The sequence below is a fragment of the Archocentrus centrarchus genome, chromosome 18 (assembly GCF_007364275.1).
Source record: "Archocentrus centrarchus isolate MPI-CPG fArcCen1 chromosome 18, fArcCen1, whole genome shotgun sequence".
NCBI classification, from domain to species: domain Eukaryota; kingdom Metazoa; phylum Chordata; class Actinopteri; order Cichliformes; family Cichlidae; genus Archocentrus; species Archocentrus centrarchus.
Genome location: NC_044363.1, coordinates 7,105,974 through 7,130,232, shown reverse-complemented (window position 1 = coordinate 7,130,232; position 24,259 = coordinate 7,105,974). Strand labels below are relative to the sequence as shown.

Here is a 24,259-nt window from a genome sequence, read left to right as displayed (position 1 = left end):
CCTACTTCCTGGTTGAGGTCACATGACACATAGTTGGGCTGTACCTCTTAAAGGGACAGTCACGTATACAGAAACACCGACTAAAAAACACTCAACAGGACACTCCTAATTGATGAGATTAATTTTTTTAATCGAGTCCCACCCCTAGATTAAATATTTACTCATGAGTTATTATTAATCTCTCGATTTATTATTGATCTCTGTATATATGACTAAATACAGAGTGGTGTATAAACACAGAGTGAAAAGAGGTGAATGAAAAAGAAACATTCAGTGCATCACGGGAAGCCCCCCCAGCTGCCTAGGCTGTGTGTGTGTGTGTGTGTGTGTGTGTGTGTGTGTGGGGGGGGGGGGGGGGGGGGGTGTCAGGGTCACCTGATGCAGCCCAAACTATAAACTTGATCAAAAAGTTTTAAGTCTAATCTTAAAAATAGAAAGGCTGGAAAATGAATTCATGCATTTATTACTTCTAGGCTGGACTATTATAATTCATTATTATCAGGCTGTCCTAAAAGCTCCCTGAAAAGCCTTCAGCTGATCCAAAATGCTACAGCTAGAGTACTGACAGGGACTAGAAAGAGAGAGCATATGTTTCCCATACTGGCTTCTCTTCATTGACTCCCTGTTAAATTCAGAAATTAATTTAAAATTCATTTACTTCCCACTGTCACCAAGTGTTTGCTCATAGGGGGTCGTTTTGACAGTTGGGTTTTCTCTATAATTACTGTGGGGTTACAATATCAACCGCCTTGAGGTGACTGTTGTGATTTGGCACTGTATAAATAAAATTGAATTGAATTGAAAGCTTAAAAAACCTTCATATTAGAAAACCTTGTGGGATTAACTTTGACTTTTCCAAAGTCTGTTGCAGATTAATATGGAAGCTCGTTTCCGCCACTAAAAAAAAAAAAATCGCCATCCGTAACGCAAAATTTTGAGTTATTAACTCGAAATTTCGAGTTACAGATGGCGATATTAACTTGAAATTTCGAGTTAGTACAGCCAATCAGGATGCAGGAACGGATGCAGGAACGTCATTTCCTTGTTACCGGAAGCACAGGGCACAGCCGCACTCGGGTAGAGACTGTGCTGCATTGTCGCCAGGGTTTTCAGGTAGAGATGTAGTCTAACGAGTGGTAACTATCTAAAAGGTATGTAATCAGTGCAGATTTTTTCCGTTATGCCTCACTTATATGAAATATTTTAACACCACACGCTAAGATCGGTCTGGGGGTCGATGTTGAAGTGGCGGCATGACGGCACTATGTGCACAGCTTGGCTTGGCTAGTCGCCGTGCTAACGTAGCTGCTAACGTTTCCTCGTTCCGCTGTGAAAATAAATCAGATGTTCAACGTATGTTCCGCATGACTTTTCTCCCAGGTCATTCGCATCCCACCTGTCATGACATTTCGCCCCACAATTTGAGAACCACTGATTAGTGTTTAATTGCAGGGAAGGTATATTACCCAGGAAGTTATATTACAAGCTTCTCAACTACATTAAGTACACTAGACACCGAGACTTGATGATCATATGGTGGATTCATAAGTGATCATTTGTACATACTTGTTTACAGCATGGAAGACCTGACTGACTTCTTGAGACGAAGAGAAGTCTCTGAGGAAATAATACAAACCCTGGAGAATGAGAAGGTACATAATTCTAATTTTTTTTTCTTTTAAATACTACTTTTTTCATTCAATATATAATTGTATTTTCAAATATATATATGTGTGTGTGTGAAAGTGAATTATTTTTCCCTCTGTAGATCGATGCCAGTGTTATAAATCTGATGTCAGATGAGGAGCTGAAGACTTATCTACCATCATATGGTGATCGCCTTGCAGTATTTGGATTTTGCAGACGGCAGGGCAACAGCCGAAAGTCGACGCTTTTTGAACGTCTGAAAACCAAATTGTCCAAAAGAAAAACATCTGAAGATGGCAGCAGCACAGCGCAAGAACATTCAGAACCAAGCCATAAAAGAAATGCTCTGAAGACAAAGAGAAAAATAGAAATAGGATGGATGCATTATGATGAAGATGCTGATGTTTTCAAGCAGGTTAGAGCTAGACGAGGAGGAGGGACAAGAAAAATGGTAATTTGCAAGGACGCTAAGAAAAGTGACATATTACAGGTTGCAAAAGATCTGTTCTTTCCAAATGGAGGAAATGTTCGGGGGCCCTTAACAGATTTTGAATGTGATCTAAAGGATTATCAAGAGATGACAGTTGATGGTGGATTAACAGTTGGAGAAATGTACAATGTTACAAAACTAAATATCCTTAGGTTTTACCTGACCACAAAAAAAACCCAAAGCAGCCCAGGTTTGCAATCATCTTCTCAAGACCAAAACTCCTCTTCTTTTACTGTTGCTACAGTTTCTTCATTTGCTCCTTTTGAACAAGTCAGCCCTGATGTGACACAAACTGTAGACACTACAGACAATAACCTTTCACTCTCTTCCATGCAGGCTGTAAGTGATAACTCTTCTTACAGCAGTGACATTGTTTTTGTTGGACCCGTCTCTGACAGTGAGTCAATAAATTTGGACGACACCCTGGTTTTAACTCCACAACCTGGCCCAACCAGTGAGAGAATGAAAAGAGTACTAGTCGTTCACAGAGGGCAGGTAATGCCAGAGCTCATTTCACATTTTAGTGCTAATGATCTCGAAGATGTTGACATTAAAATCCAGCTTGTACTGCCTGATGGAACACCTGAAAAAGCTTATGATCATGGAGGAGTTGTAAGAGACTGTCTTTCAGAATTCTGGAAGGAATTCTATGACCAGTGCACCACTGGAACTGCTTACAAAGTGCCCTTCTTAAGGCATGATTTTGGGCAGCAGGAGTGGGAGAGTGTGGGCAGAATCATTGCATTTGGATGGGCCACAGAAATATCTCCCTGTGAAAATTGCCCCTGCCATTCTGGAACAAGCTGCCTTTGGATATGTGAAGAGTGATATTGTGGAGAATTTTCTCAAGTTCATGCCTGAATCTGAGCGTACAGTGTTAGAGGCGTGGCAGTCAGATTTTAGCAGTGTGGACCAAGAAGAACTTGTAGACATACTTGATAACCAGAGCTGCAGAAGGATGCCAACAGCCTGCAATGCTACCGAAGTCCTAATGGAGCTTGCACACAAAACACTTGTCCAAGAGCCTGCCTATGTCATCGAACAGTGGGCGAAAACACTCAGCACTGCAGGTGAAAGCCTTTGTGATCTGTCTTCAGTATATGAAGCCCTCCAACCAAATGTGAGAAAGGTTCTCGGGTGTTTCACTTTTCCTGAAACAATGACGACCCATCAGAAGGTTATTCAGAAATACCTAACTACATATGTGAAGAATGTTGAGAAGCAACATTTGTGCTTGTTCCTTAGGTTTTGCACAGGTTCAGACTTATATCTTGGAAAGAACATCATTGTTGCATTTAACGAACTTGAAGGTTTCCAGAGGCGACCTGTGGCACACACATGTGGATGTGTACTGGAGCTGTCAATAAATTATGACAGCTATCCTGATTTTAGTTCTGAGATGAACAGAGTGTTGGAATCCAATGTGTGGGTCATGGACATTATCTAATACTTTAATTCACAAACACTGGATCTGGACCCACAGATTTGTACAAGAGATTGTATTTGAGTTGTGCACTAAAACAGAACTGTTACAATGTGAATCACATGTTTCAAAACTGATTCCTGAGAAAGTTATTGGTGAAACACTAATTGAATTCAACTGGAGGTACAAAATTAGAGACTTGAATTTGTTTGTGTGTGTTCTTATTACACGGCAATATGTTTTGAAAACACTTGATTAATGCACTTCTGCAGAGGTGTCAAAGTGGCAGCCTGGAGGCCTTTTTATAAAAATTCCTATTGCCTCATTCAGCATCTGCGCATACCAAGTTAAAAATCAAAGTATCTTTACACATTTATAAATTTTTTCTATAATTTCATTAGCCATACTCAATCCAAAAAAAGAAGGAAAAACTTAATTTAAATCTGACAGTTTAGTTATCTAATGTTATAAAGTGAGATTATAGTGGCTCCTCAGAAGTTACAGTTTGAGACCCCTGCAGTAATATAGTTAATATATCTAACATGTTCTATTATAATGCACAAGTTTTAATGTTTACAAGTTCAGTTTTATATTATATGCCAGTAATTCAATAGTTATTTTTTGTGCACCTCTATTCAGCCATCTGGGTTATGGTGACTATGTTGCTAAAATGAGTGGCCATAAAGCATAATTGATATATTTTTATTTTGGACTTAAGTGAAATCAACAAGTGCTCAGCTGGGGGTTGTTTCTTGATGTATCAGGAGGGATAAAAGTCTTGTTTCTCCCTTCTTTCATTGCACTGCATGACTGATTTTTCTTATTAACTTTTTTCCCCAATATTTTTTCAGCTTGAAACCTTAATGTTTTTGGTTCAAAGAATTTTAGGCCACTATGTTCTTATTTCAGAAAGTTTAGGACATCTTTGTAAAATCTTGCCATTTTACCTGTTCTTATCTTAAATTCTTTGATATTTTACAAGTTTTGCACATTTTTGATTTGTGTAGTCACTTTTTTTTTTAACTTACTGCTCTGGATTAAATGTTAATTGCTAAGTGTCCCTGTTTTTGAGATTTGTGTATTATAATAAAGTATTCAAGGAGACTACAATGACAGAGCTCAGTTCATTTTTATATATATTTTTGGACAGACAATCATCACCTTGCTTAGTTAAGCTCATCTATAAGCTAGATTTTCTATATAAAAAAAATCTAGACAACCAAATTAGTAATTTAACATTATCAGAAAAAAATAAAATTAAGAGACATCAAAAATGAGATACAAGTGAACAAGGATTAAAAAAAATATCTTCAGAAAGCTAAAATCATAAATCCACCATGAGACATATCACTTTACCTTAATGATCTCCAAATACCAGGTTTGACAGGCAGCATGTGTAAGATTTAAGCCTTTGTACATGAAAAAACTGGGATGTTCTCTTTGTGCAGACAACAATTACTGTAGAAATAACAACAACAAAAAAAAAAGACTAGATTAAGATTAAGATAGTGTTTATTTGTCACATGCACAGTTATACACAGTACAATGCACAGTGAAATGTATTTTGTACCTGCAACCATATATACACACACATATAAATAAGAAGAATAAAAAAAAAAAAAAAAAGTAATTCACACTATACACTATACTCTATATACTATACAGTGTGAATTACTTTTTTTTTTAATTTTTATTCTTCTAAGCCAGAGGACTAACTGTTCCTAAGGAAGCACAAAGGTTAAAGGACATGTGCTTTCAACAGCTCTGTCAAATGCATAAATAGGTATAACCTTTAAGGCAATGTCTCCAACTGAGCAAGCATGAGCTGCCTTAGTTATACATACAGATCCACTGTATCAAACACATCATTTGTGAAGCCCAGAGCATGTTCAGCCATCAGTTCTACACAGAGATGAAAGACATCCTCATCACATGGAAAGTCTTTGAACACACATTCTTCAAGGCAGGCTTCAACTTTCTCCATATTGACATGCTGGAGACAGTCTCTCGCTCCATAGATGTCTGGGAGGGCATACATAAAAGACGGTCGACCATGAGGACTGCGGGAGTTGTGGACTGGGCGTATTCTGTGGTCGTTCCAAGCCAAAGCAACTTCGTTTAATTCCTCCTTGATGACAAAAATACACACAAGTAACATTTTTAATTTAAACATGTACAAAAAACAACTAACTTCTGCATAAATTATGTTAGATTACGTGACACCATTATTGTACCTTTGTAATGCAAACTTTGTTCTAATTTCACTATTTTTAAGATTAAGATTAAGATAGTGTTTATTTGTCACATGCACAGTTATACACAGTACAATGCACAATATGTTAATGTATATACATAGGCACAGTTGTGGCTTAGATCATGATGTATGCATTTTAATTTATTTTTAGCTAAAACTGTATATGTATAATATGGGGATTTGAATTCTTATTTATTTATTAGTTTTGGCCCACTATAAATGATCAATTTCAGAGACACATATAAACCCACATAATGAATTTGTAATATGTGTACCTTGATATTCATTTTAATATATTTATCTGAAAAAAAGAGATCAGATTTAAAACTATAATTTTCATGTGTACTTTAATGTATACAGTATTTCAGCAATATGCCAAAGGCCATGTATGCTGCTAAAACAGTCAGTTACAACAGATATCAGTAGGTAAACTCACCTGTATAATGTGAAGAAAGCAGAACTGGACCAATGATTTGTCCAAGAACGAGTCTGAAAAGTGTCCATCCTCTCTTAGTTTGTCTGACAGGTCGATCCAGTACTGGACACACTGACTTCGTAAGATTAGCCACCATCTTTCAACACGCTGATTTCCTGTACTTGCTCCAAAAGTGACATGATCAGTTTCTGAATCACTGTCTGAAAAATGTAAAAACCTTTGCATCATGCAACATGGACGTTTTCTGTTCCTAAATCTAATCTCACTCGATCAGGGCATCCACCATGTTGAATCACGGCATCCATGTAGTAACCAGCAATCACTCTGGGGTCATTATTTGTCTTGTAAGCTTCAAGCCATATAACGCTCCTTGAGAAGCCGTCAATACATCCACTTATTGCAATTCCAAATGGCTTAAGCTTATCGTATCCGTCGATGTGCCACACATAGTTGGGGCCTCTGCTATGATACACTCGCCTCCGCAGTCATCTACGGGACCTTAAATCCACACCTTCACCGTCGAGTAAACGGAGCAGAAGACGAACTGTTTCTCTGTCAGTCACAATTCCATTCATCCAACACTTCTGGTGCATCCAGCGATATCCATGTGACTGACCTGAGTTTTCCAGTTGCGCTTGTATAAAAGCCGCCACCTCTTCCACCTCAGTTTTGTTCTTCTGCGCCAAAGTCTGTTCTTGTGTAAGATCCTTTCGAGGGTGCGTTTGCTGATAATGATGCCATGTGATTCAGCTAATAACGCAAGGATTTCATCGTTTGTAAATCCTCGCTGAAAGTACTTAGCAATTTGCTCATTCATGATCGGATCTGTACTGGTAGCTTAGCTGTAGCATTGATAACTGGTGTCTTCCGGGTTTTATTTCCGTAACAAGGAAATGACGTACCATCACCACGCATCTTGATTGGCTTTGCTAACTCGAAATTTCGAGTTATTAACTCAAAATTTCGAGTTATTAACTCGAAATTTTGAGTTATTTTCTTGAAATTTCGAGTTATTAACTCAAAATTTCGAGTTAATAACTCAAAATTTTGAGTTATGGATGGCGATTTTTTTTTTTTTAGTGGCGGAAACGAGCTTCCATAGATTAAAGAATCTAAAAACTAAAAAAAAAAAAAAAAAGAATGTAATATTTCTTAGCTGAACAAAGCATGACTGTGCAATTGTGTTAATTTGTAAGTCAAAACAAAGCTCAGTGTTAATGATCATGCCCACATTGTGAGTGGAATTACAGATCAAGCTTGGAGGTGCTCTTGATTCCTTCCCTATTGTCCAAGATGTCTCCTAGCTGTCCAAGATGGCAGCGCGCACAGACGCAGCGGCTCACGGCTGTTCCGTTCAGTGCTCTTTTTTGTACTTTTTGTACTTTTGTAATTTTTGTATTTCATATTTGTTAGTTTTGGTGCATTTGTCTCCGCAAACAACTGCTACACACGCCAGGATCTTGTGGACATTGGCTACCGGCACAAGATATCAGTATCGAGTGATTTTCACTACACTCATAACATCCCACACGACAGCGAGACCGCCGGGTGCTCCGCGGATTGTTATCGGGTCTGGAAGGCGCCGCCGACGGCGGAGGGAGAGGAAGCAGAAGCGGGGCTGCAGGTCCGGCTTTATGCTGAAGCTGAAATGCCAACCACACAGGCCTCCTCTGCCGAGCCTGTATCTCTCCAATGCCAGGTCCATGGTAAATAAAACGGACAACCTAGAGTTAGAGCTGGCTGGAAATGGCTATGTTCGTGACTGCTGTGTAATGATTATCACAGAGACCTGGCTAAACCCGCAGATTCCCGATGCTAGCGTGCAGCTAGCAGGCCGCACTCTGCTACGCGGAGATCGGACCAAGGACTCCGGTAAGAGCAGGGGAGGGGGTCTCTGTATTAACGTGCATGAGGACTGGTGTAACAACGGAACAATCATAGACAAACATTGTTCCCCAGACCTCGAGTACATGTCTGTAAGATGTCGGCCTTTTTTTCTACCCAGAGAGCTAACAGTAGTGATCATCACAGCTGTGTATATAGCTCCCGATGCTAACGTTAGCATGGCGCTGTCTCTCCTGCTGAACGCCATTAACGAACAGCAGCGGGTCCACCCCGACGGTGTTCTTATTATCGTGGGAGACTTTAACAAGGCCAACTTAAAGACTGTACTCCCGAAATTCCACCAACATGTCAAATGTTCTAAAGAGGGGAGAACACTCTTGATTATGTTTATTCCAACATTACGCACGCTTACAGAACCAAACCCCTCCCCCACCTCGGCCAGTCCAACCGTCTTTCCCTGTTGCTCACCCCAGCATACACCCCCCTCAGACGGAGATCCAGGCCTACTGTAAAAACCATTACAACCTGGCCTGAAAATGCACTCTCCGACCTACAGGACTGCTTTGCATACACAGACTGGGACTTATTCGAACACGAGGACCTAGAAACATTCACAGGGACGGTACTGGACTACATTAAGTTCTGTATCGGAAATGTGACTGTCAGCAAAAACATCCGGGTTTTCCCTAACCAGAAACCCTGGATGAACAGCCAGGTCCGTTCACTCCTCAAAACCCGTGATGCTGCCTTCAGGTCAGGCGACAGAGCTCTGTACAGTGCTGCTCGAGCTGACCTGAAAAGAGGAATTAAAAAAGCCAAAACGGACTACAGGAGGAGAATAGAGTCCCATCTGTCCAGCAATAACACACGGGAGGTGTGGCAGGGCATTCAGAACATCACAAACTTCGGAGGCTGTGATGTGACTGCAGGAGACCTGAGTGTGTCACTAGCAGAGGAATTTAACTGTTTTTTTGCTCGCTTTGAGACACCTCAGGACCACCCATCTGCTCCAGTCCTGCCCCCCACCAGGCTGCACCCCACTCACCTCAGGAGCATGAGGTACGGCGCGTGCTCCTGGCAGTGAACCCCAGGAAGGCTGCTGAACCAGACGGAGTACCTGGCAAGGTGATCAGAGCGCGTGCCCACCAGCTCACCCTGATTCTCACCAGGATTTTCAACCTCTCCCTGGCCCAAGCAGTCATCCCCCCCTGCCTAAAAACAGCCACAATCATCCCCGTGCCCAAAAGGTCATCTGTCACCAGCCTAAATGAGTACCGCCCTGTGGCCCTCACACCGGTAATCAGGAAGTGCTTTGAGAGGCTGGTTCTCCAGCACATCAAAGACCATCTGCCCCCCACCTTCGACACCCACCAGTTTCCATATCGTGCAAACAGATCCACAGAGGACGTCATCGCTGTAGCTCTCCACTCTGTGTTGAGCCACTTGGAGCAGCAACAGAGCTACACTCGCATGCTCTTTGTGGATTACAGCTCAGCGTTCAACACAATCATCCCGGACATTCTCACCACCAAACTGCACACCCTGGGCCTCCCCCCTCACAAGTTCCTGGATCAACGACTTCTTAACCAACCGGCCCCAGACTGTGAGACTTGGCCCCCATCTCTCCTCCACCCGCACACTGAGCACTGGCTCCCCACAGGGCTGTGTGCTGAGCCCCCTCCTGTACTGCCTCTACACCCATGACTGCAGTCTGGCCCACAATAACAACCTCATCGTCAAATTTGCTGACGACACCACAGTGGTCGGATTCATCTCAAAGGGAGATGAGGCAACTTACGGAGAGGAGGTCCTGAAGTTGACAGCCTGGTATTCAGAGAACAACCTGCACTGAACACCATGAAAACCAAAGAGATCATCATCGACTTCAGGAAGCACAGGACTGACTCAGCTCCCCTCTACATCAACGGCGAGCGTGTGGAGAGGGTCCATATCTTCAGGTTTCTTGGTGTCCTCATATCTGCTGATCTCTCTTGGTCAGATAACATCACAGCTGTTATCAAGAATGCTCAGCAGCGACTTCACTTCCTGAGGGTCCTCAGGAAGAACAACTTGGACTCAAACCTGCTGCTGACCTTCTACCGCTCATCCATTGAGAGCCTGCTGACCTACTGTATCACAGTATGGTACGGCAGCTGCACTGAGACAGACAGGGTCTGGCTTCAGAGGGTAGTCAAGACAGCAGAATCGTTGGCTGCCCTCTCCCCTCCCTGATGGACATCTACACCTCCCGCTGCATCAGCAGAGCCAGGAACATCATCAAGGACAGCTCACACCCTGGCTTTGACCTGTTTGACCTGCTGCCCTCTGGCAGGCGCTACAGGTATATCAAAGCCAGAACAAACAGACTCAAGAACAGTTTCTTCGCCAGAGCAATCACCACCCTGAACTCTCACACTCACCCACTCTAACTGTGCAACACCCACATCTCTGTACAATATTATATACTGAACAATATCTAACATTCCTATATTGTGTAATATCCAGTATTCATTCACTAGTGCAATATTCATTATCTTCATTATTATATGTATACACTTATTTACTTTTCTTACAATGTACAGATGCACCAATGTATGTATATATTTTTATACATTCTATTTCTTGTATATTTTATACATTGTTTATTTTCTCTATATTTCTTGATTATACTAGATTATAATATTTTTATTTTAGAGAGTTTAATTTTCTGTTGCATGGCACTGAACAGGAGTGGCCCTCCAAATCTCATTGTACATCCTGTATAATGACAATAAAGGCATTCTATTCTATTCTATTGGCCTCTGGATCACGGGGGCATGGTTGCAGCTTCTTGCCCCATTATTGAGTACATTCCATGACAGAGGCGCATACACACACACATTATTGCAAACAGCAAAATTGTGTGTATGTGTGTATATATGTATATGCATATGTATAGATGTGTAAATGTGTGTATATCTACTTTTCTTCGATTATTGTTTTTCCTTTCTCTCCTTTGTTTCTCCTTTCCCCCCTTCTCCCTCTCTCTCTCCATTTTTTTTTTTTTTGTCCCTCTTGTTTTTACCCCTTCCTTGTTACCTGTCAGGCCTTGCATAAATAACTAAATTAAAAAATTAATAAATAAAATAAAAATACAAACATTAAAAGGAATAGCCTATAGAAAGCTTATAGAGCTGTTCTTGTAAAAGCAAATATGTTTGGTACATCAGTGCATTCGGATCATCATTCCGATTGCGAAAACTGCCAGACATGAGAGGCTTTAAAAACAAAAAAACAACCAATAAATAATTTTTCACTCAAAGCAAATTGCTTTCTTTTGTTTATTTGTAAGTAAAGTTTTTTTTTTATAAAGCACAGACATAACATAGCAAAGTGCTGCACAGTATTATGATCATAGTGAATGTATGTATATATCTCTGTATATACAGTATCTCCTCCTTAACCCTTTAGAGGTCAAATGACTATTTTTAGTCATTTACGCACACTTTATATATGACAACCATTCTGCGCCTGAGGTGTTAAGAAGCCTGTGGTCTTGAAGAATGTGGTCATGAAGAATATGTGGTCATGGCCTAACATTAAAAGTTAAAATGAATCTGTTGTAATGTTCTAAAATACTTTCACCACATTTGTGATTTTCTTTTACCTTTCTTGGAATTTTTTTTTTAGCACTTATGGGCAAGGAACCAAATATGGAGCAGGACTGTTCATTTCTTTTTGAGTGAGGAAACCTAAAAATTCAGCATAGGGTCAAATAACTGTATGTACACAGGTCCTCATTTTATTTTTAACATAAGAACATAATTCAATAAGTATAACTAGATACATTATGTTACCTGCATGGTCACTTGCAATATAAATATTTGGCCAGATGATGGAGCTGTTAAATTGATGCTAAATCCATGGTGAGCTGATATTTCTTCAATTTATTTGATAATCAGGAGCAAACATTTTTTTTCTAAACAGGATGAAGGTGCATGAAAAACTGATGGAATGTCATGATCAGGTTTCTAGAAAATGCATTTCAGGTAGGTCGAGATAAGAATACTAGTACTACAACAAGTAGTAACAGCAGTACTGCTGTTTGCAACAGTGATAATTTCATTTTCGCTCTTTAACGCACAAGTTACAGAGCGCATTACAGAATACAATAAAATAGATCCCAATCAAATAGAAGAGTAAACATGACTAACACAAAAACAAATTATATAAACCCTAAGCAAACTGAATGACAGCAAAGATATGGAAGGTAGCTTGTGGTACAGTATCTGACCACATGATGGGACTGTTGTCACCTTCATCAACTCTGCACAACCAAAAACATCCAACTACTAAAATAAAGACTGCTGTTTGCCCGTTGCATCCTGTTTGGATCAAATTTGACCCTTTTGACATTCATGGTATTTGTGACAGCAGCAAAAAAATACCAGAATTGTTATTCTTGGTAGCTTTTTGTCTGAAATTTGATTTGTTTTCCTCAAGTGACCCAAAATTATGGGAACCCCAAAGCAGCCTAGGCCTATAGCAGCATAACTAAGGGATGGTTCAGGGTCACCTGATCCAGCCCTAACTATAAGCTTTATCATAAAGGAAAGTTTTAAGCCTAATCTTAAAAATAGAGAGGGTGTCTGTCTCCCGAATCCAAGCTGGGAGCTGGTTCCACAGAAGAGGGGCCTGAAAGCTGAAGGCTCTGCCTCCCATTCTACTCTTAAGTATCCTACGAACCACAAGTAAGCCAGCAGTCTGAGAGCGAAGTACTCTGTTGGGGTGATATGGGACTATGAGGTCTTTGAGATAAGATGGTGCCTGATTATTCAAGACCTTGTAGGTGAGGAGAAGGATTTTAAATTCCGTTCTAGATTTAACAGGGAGCCAATGAAGAGAAGCCAATATGGGAGAAATCTGCTCTCTCTTTCTAGTCCCTGTCAGTACTCTAGCTGCAGCATTTTGGATCAGCTGAAGGCATTTCAGGGAGCTTCAGCTAACAGCAGTGTTGCATTTGTTAGTGTTCAATATGCAAGTGTGATTTATTGATTCAGTTGTTCTGATCCTCTAGAAGTACAGGTGCTGGTCATAAAATTTGAATATCACGAAAAAGTTGATTTATTTCAGTAGTTCCATTCAAAAAGTGAAACTTATATATTATATTCATTACACACAGACTGATAGATTTCAAATGTTAATTTCTTTCAATTTTGAGGATTATAAATGACAGCTAATGAAAAATCCCCACACACCACTAACCCCTCCCCCACTCACAGATAACATAGCTGGAGCTGATTCGGCTTCAGCTTGAAGCTGACACTAGCATCTCTCTCTCTCTCTCTCTTCTATAGATTATAGATTTTATAGATTTCATAGATTTTTCAATTATCAGGGGAAAAACTCTCAATTTTCTAACTACGGAACCCTGCAAGGGACATGGAAAAAAAAAAAAAAAAAAGAGGCCCTTTTGCTAAATCTCACAAAACCATCCCAGGTCACTTGCAGGATTCTGTAAACCACAGAATATCTGTTATTATTTAAAATAAAGTCATCAGGGACTGTTGGCACTCTGACACTTTCACGGGATCAAATCTGACCCTGGTTTAACTGCTATGAAGATCTCAGCTGCAGTACTGGAAATGAAGGCGAGCTGTTTTGGTCTTGAAACAAAGTAAAAGACAAAATGTTGATTTATAGGCTCACACTGGTCAGAAACCAAAGCAGACACCTTTTCATTAATCTGAATGTGTTGGGTTTATGCCCATTAAACACCAATGACACAATAAACGAATGAATGGATAAAATAATTAATGCAATAATATAGAAATATGCACCACAATTATATGTTGCATTGATCCAAAAGGTAATTTAACGATGCCCACCACAAACCTCCCACAGCATATACAGCATGTGTTTAATTGGAATGTGTTTGAAAGTGTTCCTGCATGTTCTGAAACTTAAAAATTTTGTCTTCTGTTTGTACAAGTTGCATCAAACACATCATCAGTCTGAAGTAGTTCCTTGTTCCACCCACTGACACTGAACTGAAACTCTGAGCCGTAACTTGACCCCAAGATAACTCGGCTGCTCTCAAACTACTTCTATAAAATTAGATGGCTACATTTCATTAAATTGCACTGACGTGTAAAAATATTTTATTAGTATTCAAACTGTTTCAGCAGCAGCAGGAAGTCACACAGGAAGATACGCCTGCTCACAGTGTCCACACTTCAGTGTGCAGTAAGACATCATGGAGTTCAGAGCTCTCTGTGTCAGCATGTGTGAGTACTGCCTCACCTCCATATTAAACCTAAACTATAAAGAGTTTGTTGATGTGGTTCAAATATTTAAAGCATTTGAATGACTTCATGTAGAGGAAGCTTTTTTGCTAGCAGCTGTAGGAGTCAACAGTTATAACGATGCTACTAAAGGATCTTTGTAAAGTGCGGCTCTTTCATTGTCTCTTCAGTGACGGCTGTGATGATCCTGCTGTGTGCACATGATCAGAAAGCTGGTGAGTCCCAGCTACCTGCTCACTGATGTAACCATCAATTACAATGTTGTGATGAAGAAGGAGATGATTTAGAAAAAGTAGGAAGTGGGAAAATGTGTTCATTCCTCTGGGATGTTTGATGGAATTATTTCTATGATTTCTGTTATTTTGCTCTGTTGTTTTTTCATTCTTGGTTTTTCAACAATCAAATTCTAAAGTGAAGTTTTCTCCTTTTCTTTGTCTCAGATGCCGTTTCTCTTCATGTCGTTCCAAACAGATCACAGTTCTTTGAATATGAGTCGGTAACTTTTCACTGTAAAGAGGTCTCTGACTATAATGTTGTACATAAGTATAAATCATGTCGCAAAGGTTATGTGAAAACAGCAACAGGATCCTCCTGCACTATAAGAAATGTTTATCCAGAGGACAGTGGAGAGTACTGGTGTGAGACTGGAGGAGGGAAGAGAAGCAACAGCATCAACATCAGTGTCACTGGTATGTTTCCATTAAGACAGTAACATGCTGTCATAATCAAACACAAGTTTTAATAATACATTTATATCCACTGTTATTCAGCTGGTTCTGTGATCCTGGAGAGTCCTGCTGTTCCTGTGTTGGAGGGAGAAGCTGTGACTCTGCGCTGCAGAAACAAAACAACTTCCTCCAACTTCACAGCTGATTTCTATAAAGATGGACTCCACATCAGCAGCAGCTCCACAGGAAGCATGAGCATCCACAGAGCTTCCAGGCTTCATGAAGGAGTTTATAAATGCAACATTTCAGGAGCTGGAGAATCACCAGAGAGCTGGCTGAATGTTACAGGTGAGAAAAAAGCTAATTTTCACAATAAGTTGTATCTAGTTGTTTGATATAGATGTATGCTGTAGCTGCAGTTTATTGTCTGTAACTTTTTGAAATACTCTGAAATTCCCAAAGTGCAGTCTTAAATCCCTGATTGAAGCAACTGAAACAGGTGTACTAACCTGTGCCTCTTAGAAACTTTTAGTTTGATTTATGACATTCTGAATGTGTCACTTTGATGGAGCTAAAATTAACATTGTGATGTTTCACCTTTTTTCCAAAGTAGATTCAGTAACTGATTCAGGCAGTAATGAAGAGGAAAGTCATCCACCCTCTGATGCCACACCTTGGATTATTGTCACTGCTTTATTGAGTGCTGTGTTGGTGATTTGGGGACTGCATCATTTTGGCAAAGGCTACTGGGACAGAGGTACCTAAAATAACATAATAACACTGCCAATGCAATAAAAGCTTGAAAAAAAAAACACACAGTGGAACACAATCAACATTACTGAAGCACTGTGGGATCGTCTTGACTTAGACTGAAACAAAAGCAGCTACACACAAAAAAAGAGCTCCTTCAAGAAGAAGAGAGAACTATCCTAAAGACTACTTAAATAATCACAAGAAAGCTGCCTGAGAGAGTTCAGACTGTGCTGAAAAATAAATGCAGTCATACCAAATACTGACTTACAGGCTCTGTTTCTGCCTCACAAATAGAAGTGCAAGCATTTCCAGGTTTGCACATCTTTAAATAAATTGCTCCAACCATTTCCCAAACATTAAGGAGTGAAGAGTGGCTCAAAACCTTTGCACATTCCTGTTTGTTTATTTATTGTCTAATGCTCCAAAAAAATCTATTTTGTTGTTGTTCATTGGTGAAGTTCATTTTCCTCCATCCTCTGCAGCACTGCTCTGTCTGTCAGCAAAGATGCAAACTTCAGGATCAGCAGCTGATCAAACAGGTCAGAACACAAACATGTGCCAATATCAACATCAGCTACATTAAACTCACTTCCTCCTTTCTTCAGGAACAATAAAACTCCTTTAAAACCAAACAAGGATGTGACCACTGATGATTGTTATTCTAATATAATATAAAGTAGTTTCTAGTTAGTGATCATGAAACAGACATAAATATTTGGAAAAGTTCATGTAAATTTCTTTGATGTAATATTTATTCAAATATTGTTTGTTTTTTTGTTATTATTGAGAAAGAAAGAAGTTCAGTCTATTTTGCCTCAACACTGTTTTTCTCTGTTTACTGTCTTTATAGAGGCCAATGCAGCAGATGCAGGAAATGAAACACATGCTGCTGTAACAAAAAACAGGAAGACAGGTATTCTGATGTTTAATGTTTAAGTGGAAATGAGTTATTGTTTAGTTCAATCAGATAAAATGTAATCTATGAAGTCAAAAGCAACTGCTTGCACCACTTCTTGTTTGCCTGCTTGTCACGTCTGGCCCGACTCTTCAGTCGATGTGTTATTTATAAATCTGTAGGTGACAGCATGAGCTTCCTGGACTTGCGCTTCAACTAAAAACCACAGCGCTAAACATGAGTTGTAGACCTGTATCTATGGTGAGGGTTGTGAGTTTGCAGCTCAAACTTGTTACACATGGCATGTAGTAAAACGTGTACTGAGTGCAGAATAACCTTTAAGTTGAACCTGCAGTTCTCTCCTGTTTGCAGCGTCTTGAACATATAGTGGAATTTTCTAAAATGTCAATCTAGGCCTGATTAAGAAAAAAAGCAGATGCAGATTTTCATCATTGTTGCTGCTCTGATGAAATCCCCCTTTCACTCCTACTGTATCTCTCCTTTAGATGACGATGGATTGTCGTCTAAACCCATTTACTCCCTCTTAGGCCCGGGTGACACTCAAATAGAAGGTAAGACTCATTTTGACTTACAGCCATTCAAGCAATATGCTGTCCTGATATTAACCAACATCAGAAACATTGTAAACCAGTTTGTAATAATGTATTAAATGGAAATTGTGGCTACCAACCAATTTAATCCCACCTGCTGTTGAAGCAGACCTGGAAAGATCCACCAGCACTCGTGTATCTTCATCAGGTCTCTACCATCTTGTGGCAGAGGATCCCTTCTATTCTACAATACAGTAGGTAAGACTGGAAGCAGTGATGCTTTAGTTGCTCAGATAATATGTAATAGATAGTAAAGATGGACAGTTATTGCACAGTGATGGTACTGGCAGTCTGCTCTCTTCTCTCTGACCTTAAGTACTCCCAGCCTAATTGCTAAGTGAAGTCAGCAAAACCACTCCTGACTCTTTACCGTGGTACTGAAGCTGCATTGTCTACATACTGTAGCCCCAAGACTACATAGTCATGGTACGAGGCAGTGGGTCACAGAACAAAGTGGGAAACTGAAGCAAACTCAGTGCATCACCCTGCTGCTCATCAGAAAGGCCAGAAAAGGGGCAAACAGAGGGCAGCTCAGAGGTGCTCAGCCTGCTCACATTAGAGTGGTGTTTAGCCATCACTCTGATCACCTGATCATTAGGATTCTCTCTATAATAGGTATAATAGTTTTTTCACCTTGCTGCAGGAAGTGCTGACTAAAGCAGGCAATGCAAAGTGCTTTAAAGTGACTGTTGGGAACTATATACACAAAAAATAAATACAGTTAAACAGGAATGAATTTAATCCACAAAGTGTGACTGATTTTGACTGCACACATCATCAATTGTTTGACAACTATGACTCACTGTTTTTGTGAAGCCAAGTCCAAGGCAATGCTTGTTGCTTACATTTTATTTTCTTACAGTTAATGACTGTGAACAGCTTTGTGGCAAAAGAAACACAAAGGGAACTTGTGCAAGTGCTGTTTCACCAGCTCACAGGGGTGTATCAAAGTCAGAGAAGAGGCTGCACTTTGCATCTTTTATGTGGTGACTCAGGGCAGGCGCCTCTATCAGTGTGACATCCTGCTGCAAAGTGGACACCCAGTGCTCATTTAAATAAACTGCAGTACTCTCAGGAAGAGTGTTGGTAAGCTGCAGCAGCAATAACAGCTCCTGCACTGAGACCAAGTCAGTCGCCTTAGATGCTGATTACAGAGGCTTCCCTTCACTCTGGGAAAATCAGTGTTGTTGTGATTACGTGTTCTTTTGTTTGCATGTGTGTGTTACTTCTGAAGCACGGTGTGTAGGTCTCTGGTTCAAATCCATAAAACTAAATCACAGAATGCCCACCAGCTGTAAAAAAACATGCTGTAATAAGCCAGTGGACCTACAGCAGGGGTTTCTGATCGTGTGTTATCATTCTCATGTATGAAGTAATGCTGCAGTGTAATAAACTTGATTCACCAGAGACTCACTTGTCCAGGAACTGATGTATGAAGATCATATTTGTAGCTGTAACATGCACTACAGCAAACTGTTTCTATGCTTTTTAAAATAATAATAATAATAATGTTGTAGTGTTTTATTTATATTTGCTGTGTACTTCCTGTGTGTGTTGCAGGAGAGCTGAATGAAGACCTGCTCACATCTGAGTGAAAACAAGGATGTAACAGAGGTTACTTCAGATGGGTTTGGTGTGCATGAATATAAATTGTTACAGCTTTTGTAGACTCAGCCACCTACAGTTCTACCCACGTGTTTTCAAATGCTGCCACAAGCACATGTCTGTTATTTACAGCTTGAACTTAAACCAACTTGTTCCATCTGCTTTGTCCTTTTGTGTGTTAATTAACCCTGTTCATAAGAAAAGAGCTCATGTGGTTAGTAAAATAGCTCACTGTGGTCAACTGCTAACAAGAATGTCTCAACACCTTTTTTTCTGAAACCAACAACCTGCTGATTACAAACCTTTGGCAGTCACAAGTGAAATATACCTATAAACTGTTATACTGTCTCTAACTGAAATGTGGTCTAGTAGGCTGTAGTCAGACTATGCTGTAGTCAGAGGGAGACTATGCTGTAGTCACGCGAGACTTTGTGAATCTCGGCAGTATCGTATCAGCAAACATTTGCGTGATTAGCCTTTTTTTTTTTTTTTTTTTTCGCCAATTTATAACTAGACAGGCTTAAAACTAAAAAATATAGGAAGTTTCTTAGCCTAACTTAAATTATTTTCAACAATCTGGAGGACGGTGAAGAGGACCTGGATAGTTTGCTGCGGTACATCGACAGGTGTTTTGAGCGAGTTGTCATGGGGAAAACAGACAAGACGCCGACTCCCTCCACCAGCAAAGCAACGCCGTCCACAAAAAGAAGCCGCACAGAAGATTCCCCAGAGGCAACTTCGCCACCCACCACCAATATTGTGGACATTCTGGAGTCCATTAATAACAAATTGTCCAGCTTTGACGCCCGCTTGGCCCTGGTTGAAATCCTCCACAAGGAGTTTCAGGCCCTGCGGGAGTCAGTCGAGTTCAGCCAGCATCAGGTGGAAACACTGGCTGCTGAAAACGCTGTCCTCAGAGAGTCGGTGAATTCCCTCACCGAGGAAACGACCCGGCTCTCAGAAGAAAATAAGAAAATTAAAGAATCGATTATCGAGCTTCAGGCCCGCAGCATGAGAGAAAATCTTGTGTTTTCAGGTATCCCGGAGAAGGCAGAGGAGGACCCGGAGGCTACAGTGAAGGAATTTATCCAAACTCACCTGAAGCTCCCGGAGGACGCCGTGAAGACCATCGCCTTCCATAGAGTCCACCGCCTGGGAGGGAAGCGACCCGGAGCACGCAGACCCAGACCGATCGTGGCCAAATTCGAACACTTCAAAGAAAAAAAGCTGGTGAAGAGCCGCGGCCGGGAGCTGAGAGGGACGGACTTCAGCGTCAACGACCAGTTTCCAAAGGAGATTCTGGAGCGACGCAAGGCCCTATTCCCCATCCGGAAGAAGCTCATGCAGGAAGGCTCCCGGGCTGTCATCGCCGTGGACAAACTGTATGTGAACGGACAGCTTTACCGAGACAAAAACACCACGCCATGGCTCTGCTGATCGATCAGGTGATCTGTGTCCATATTAACGTTCTTTTTTGAGTTTTTTTTTCAACCATCTAAACAGTACCATTAAATAGTCTAAATCTGTCTAAGTAGTACCATTAACGCCGACGAGTCAGCATAGTACCGTGATCGTTTGTTTGTTTGTTTGTTCTGTTTTGTTTTCCCCTCATCTAATTTCATTCTTATGTCACTTAGGTCACTTTTTACACGTCTTTTTTCTTTCTGCACTCAGCAATATGTTTACGTCACTTACAATGCTACAGTTTACTACACTAACATACAGCGCAGATGCACACACACCAACATACAGCGCACATACACACGCACACATCAATATAAAGGGCACACACCAACATACAGAACATATGTACACACACACACACATCCTTAGTGAGCACACAACAGTCCATCAGTTAGTTTAAATATGAGCACACTCAGATTTGTCTCATGGAATGTGCACGGGGCTGGTTCGAGGGAAAAGAGACTAAAAATTTTTAATCGGTTAAAAGACTTAAAAGCAGATGTTGTTTTTCTACAGGAGACACATGTGTCCAAAACATCTGTGCTCACTCTTTCCTCTCCACAGTTCCCTCACACGTACTCAGCCTGCTATAACTCCAAACAAAGAGGTGTAGCTATATTGATTAACAAGAAGATAAACTTTAACATTAGCAACAGTACAATAGACCCTGAAGGTAGATTTATAATACTTAATTTATCTATACAGAATACAGATTTATGTATTGCTAGTATATATGGACCAAATGTTGATGACCCCTCCTTCTTTCATGCTTTGTTCACTTCACTCTCTGATCACTCTGACACCACACTTGTAATAGGAGGAGACTTCAACCTGGTACTTAATGCAGATATTGACAGGCTCAGTACAGCAGTGAATCAGAGGAACTGGCAGTCTGCAGACATTCTTAAACAGTACATGAAGGATTTTGGACTTTGCGATGCTTGGCGTTCACATCACCCTACTTTGAGAGATTATAGTTATTTCTCACCAGTACACAAATCTCATTCCCGCTTAGATTACTTTTTAGTTAGCAGCTCCATAATGATGGATATCACAGACACTCAGATTCACCCTATCACTATTAGCGATCATGCACCGGTGTCTATGTCTCTGACACAGAAAAGAGTCACACCACCAATCAGGAACTGGAGATTTAATACATCATTACTTAAAGAAGAAGATTTTATTAATTATTTCAAAAAGGAATGGTCAGCATACTTAGAATATAATGATATTCCAGGAATATCACCATGTGTTCTTTGGGAAGCAGGAAAGGCAGTAATGCGGGGCAAAATAATATCTTACTGCTCGCATAGGAAAAATAAAGAAAAAGCACTTGTGTTAGAATTAGAACAAAAAATTAAATCTTTAGAAACTGCCTATGCCGCTTCACCACAAGAACATACAATTATCAGCCTGAGGAAACTGAAACTGGAGCTAAATGAAATAATTGATAAAAGGACACAATTTATGTTGCAGAGGCTGCGTTTGGAAAACTTTGAGCATGGAAATAAATCTGGAAAATTCCTGGCCAAGCAATTAAAACTGAATAAAGAAAAAACAGCTATTTTTTCTATTAAAGACTCGACTGGTATTATTACTCATGACCCACAACAAATAAATAACTCTTTCAAAGACTTCTATGAAGCCTTATATTCACCACAGATTAACCCATCTGATACTGAAATTGAAGAATTTCTTAATAATATAAATCTACCAAAACTAAATGACAGCCAGGCTGCAGCTCTGGATTTACCTCTTTCATTGTCTGAACTTAGTGAAGCCCTACAGCATCTCCCAAATAATAAAGCCCCAGGCCCAGATGGTTTTCCAGCCGAGTTTTATAAAGAATTTTGGTCTGAGCTAGCTCCCATTTTTTTCAGAATGGTAACTCAGATTCAGAATGACCACATCTTATCTCCAACCTTAAACTCTGCTAACATTAGCCTGCTTCTTAAACCAGGCAAAGACCCCACATTCCCATCCAGCTACAGGCCAATCTCTCTCATTAATGTAGATCTTAAAATAATTTGCAAAGCCCTTGCCAAAAGATTAGAAAGTATTACTCCATTTATTGTACATCCAGATCAAACAGGCTTTATCAAGGGTCGGCACTCAGCCAATAATACACGTCGACTGATAAATATAATAGACTATTGTTCTATTAACAAATTAGAGACGACAATCGTGTCTTTACATGCAGAGAAGGCATTTGATCGGGTAAATTGGAAATTCTTACTAGCAGTTCTGCAAAAATTTGGATTCGGTTCATCCTTTATAAACTGGATCAGAACACTACACAGCTCTCCGAATGCGCGTGTTAGGACAAATGATCTCATTTCACAAAGTTTCAGTCTGCAGAGGGGCACTAGGCAGGGCTGCCCACTCTCTCCCTCTCTTTTTGTAATTTTCATTGAGCCACTAGCAGCAGCAATCCGTCAAAATGTAAATATTAGAGGGATTCAAACTGAAAATATGGACCATAAACTTAGCCTTTATGCTGATGATGTATTACTTTTCCTTGGGAATTCACAAGGCTTTCTTTTGAAGACTATCACACTGATAGATAAGTTCTCATCTATATCTGATTACTCTATCAATTGGAGTAAATCAACAGTTTTGCCTCTGAATTGTAGTTTCCAGAGAACCTCTAGGGCCCCACTAAAGTCAGGAAATATTAGATATTTAGGCATAAATTTTTCCGCCAGGCTCTCAGACTTGGTACGATTAAATCATATCCCCTTATTAAAAACAATAGAGGATGATCTCACACGTTGGAACAGTTTACCTATATCACTCATGGGGAGAGTTGCTGCCATTAAAATGATGGTTTTACCAAAAATTAATTATCTATTTTCATTGATCCCTAATAAACCTACTCTTCCTTGGTTTAAGTCACTAGATTCAAACATCTCAAAATTTTTATGGAAAAACAAACCGTCAAGAATAAGCTTAAAAACTTTACAAAAGCCAAAACACAGTGGAGGTCTAGAATTACCAAACTTTTATTACTATTTCTTAAGCAGTAGATTGCAGTATATTTCAAAGTGGATCAAATCCAATTCATTAGACAACCCATGGCTGGATCTAGAACAGGCGTTTTGTAGAAAAATAAAAATCTCAGATTTACCTTTCATTAGTTCCAGTATTAAACATCATAACTGCTATAAAGTCCTTAGTATAAATACCTCTCTGACAGCCTGGTGGGAATTTTTAAAAATAACTAAGTCTTCACTCATCCCCTGTAAACTAACACCCATTTGGAACAATCCAGATATTTGTCAGAAAAAGAAAATGCTGAATTTTCCGTTATGGCGTGATAAGGGTATAAATAACTTAGAACATATTATCCAAGATGGAAATTTTATCACGTTCCAAGAACTTATATCAAAATATAGAATTGGCAACGGTAGATTTCTGGAATATCAACAAGTTAAGTCCGTCTTACAGGGAAGATTTAACCTTAATCAATTGAATCTAGAAATGCGTACTTGGGTAACAGAATTTCTTAACCTCTGTACCCCAAAATTGTTATCAAAATTATATAAATTATTAATAAAAACTGATGATTCAGTTTCCCTCCCAATTACAAAATGGGAGCGTGATCTTTCTGTCAACCTGGATCAAAATTTATGGACAGAAATATGTTTAAATATCTTCAAAATGACTAAAAGACCCCAAATACAACTTGTACAATATAAGATTCTCCATAGAACATACTACACTGGACAAAGGATGTTCCAAATGGGCCTTACACACTCAAACATATGCACCCACTGTACAAGCAATTCAGAGGATAATCATCTACACGCTCTGTGGTCTTGTGTACCAGTTCAGAGATTTTGGCAGAGGATTTGTGAAGATCTATCCACATGGTTTAGCTG

At 39.9% G+C, this 24,259-nt stretch overlaps 1 protein-coding gene and 1 long non-coding RNA gene across 3 annotated transcripts; both read left to right on the top strand.

Annotated features, from left to right (window-relative positions):
• Positions 1–1,024: 1,024 nt before the first annotated feature.
• LOC115797583 (uncharacterized) lies at positions 1,025–1,955 on the top strand. Of its 2 annotated transcripts, none has more exons than XR_004021435.1 (3): positions 1,025–1,151; positions 1,577–1,652; positions 1,769–1,955. It is a non-coding gene; the product is annotated as an uncharacterized LOC115797583 (long non-coding RNA). The 2 variants fall into 2 exon arrangements; XR_004021434.1 differs by having other exon boundaries at positions 1,747–1,955.
• A 12,360-nt stretch (positions 1,956–14,315) lies between these two features.
• Positions 14,316–19,065, top strand: LOC115797581 (low affinity immunoglobulin gamma Fc region receptor III-like). The gene is made up of 10 exons (XM_030754182.1): positions 14,316–14,361; positions 14,550–14,594; positions 14,820–15,068; positions 15,150–15,395; positions 15,658–15,804; positions 16,283–16,339; positions 16,651–16,713; positions 17,202–17,267; positions 17,416–17,500; positions 18,867–19,065. Exons 1-10 carry the CDS (start codon positions 14,331–14,333, stop codon positions 18,877–18,879), a joined length of 1,002 nt encoding a protein of 333 aa, XP_030610042.1. The 5' UTR covers positions 14,316–14,330; the 3' UTR covers positions 18,880–19,065.
• The last annotated feature ends 5,194 nt before the right edge of the window (positions 19,066–24,259 follow it).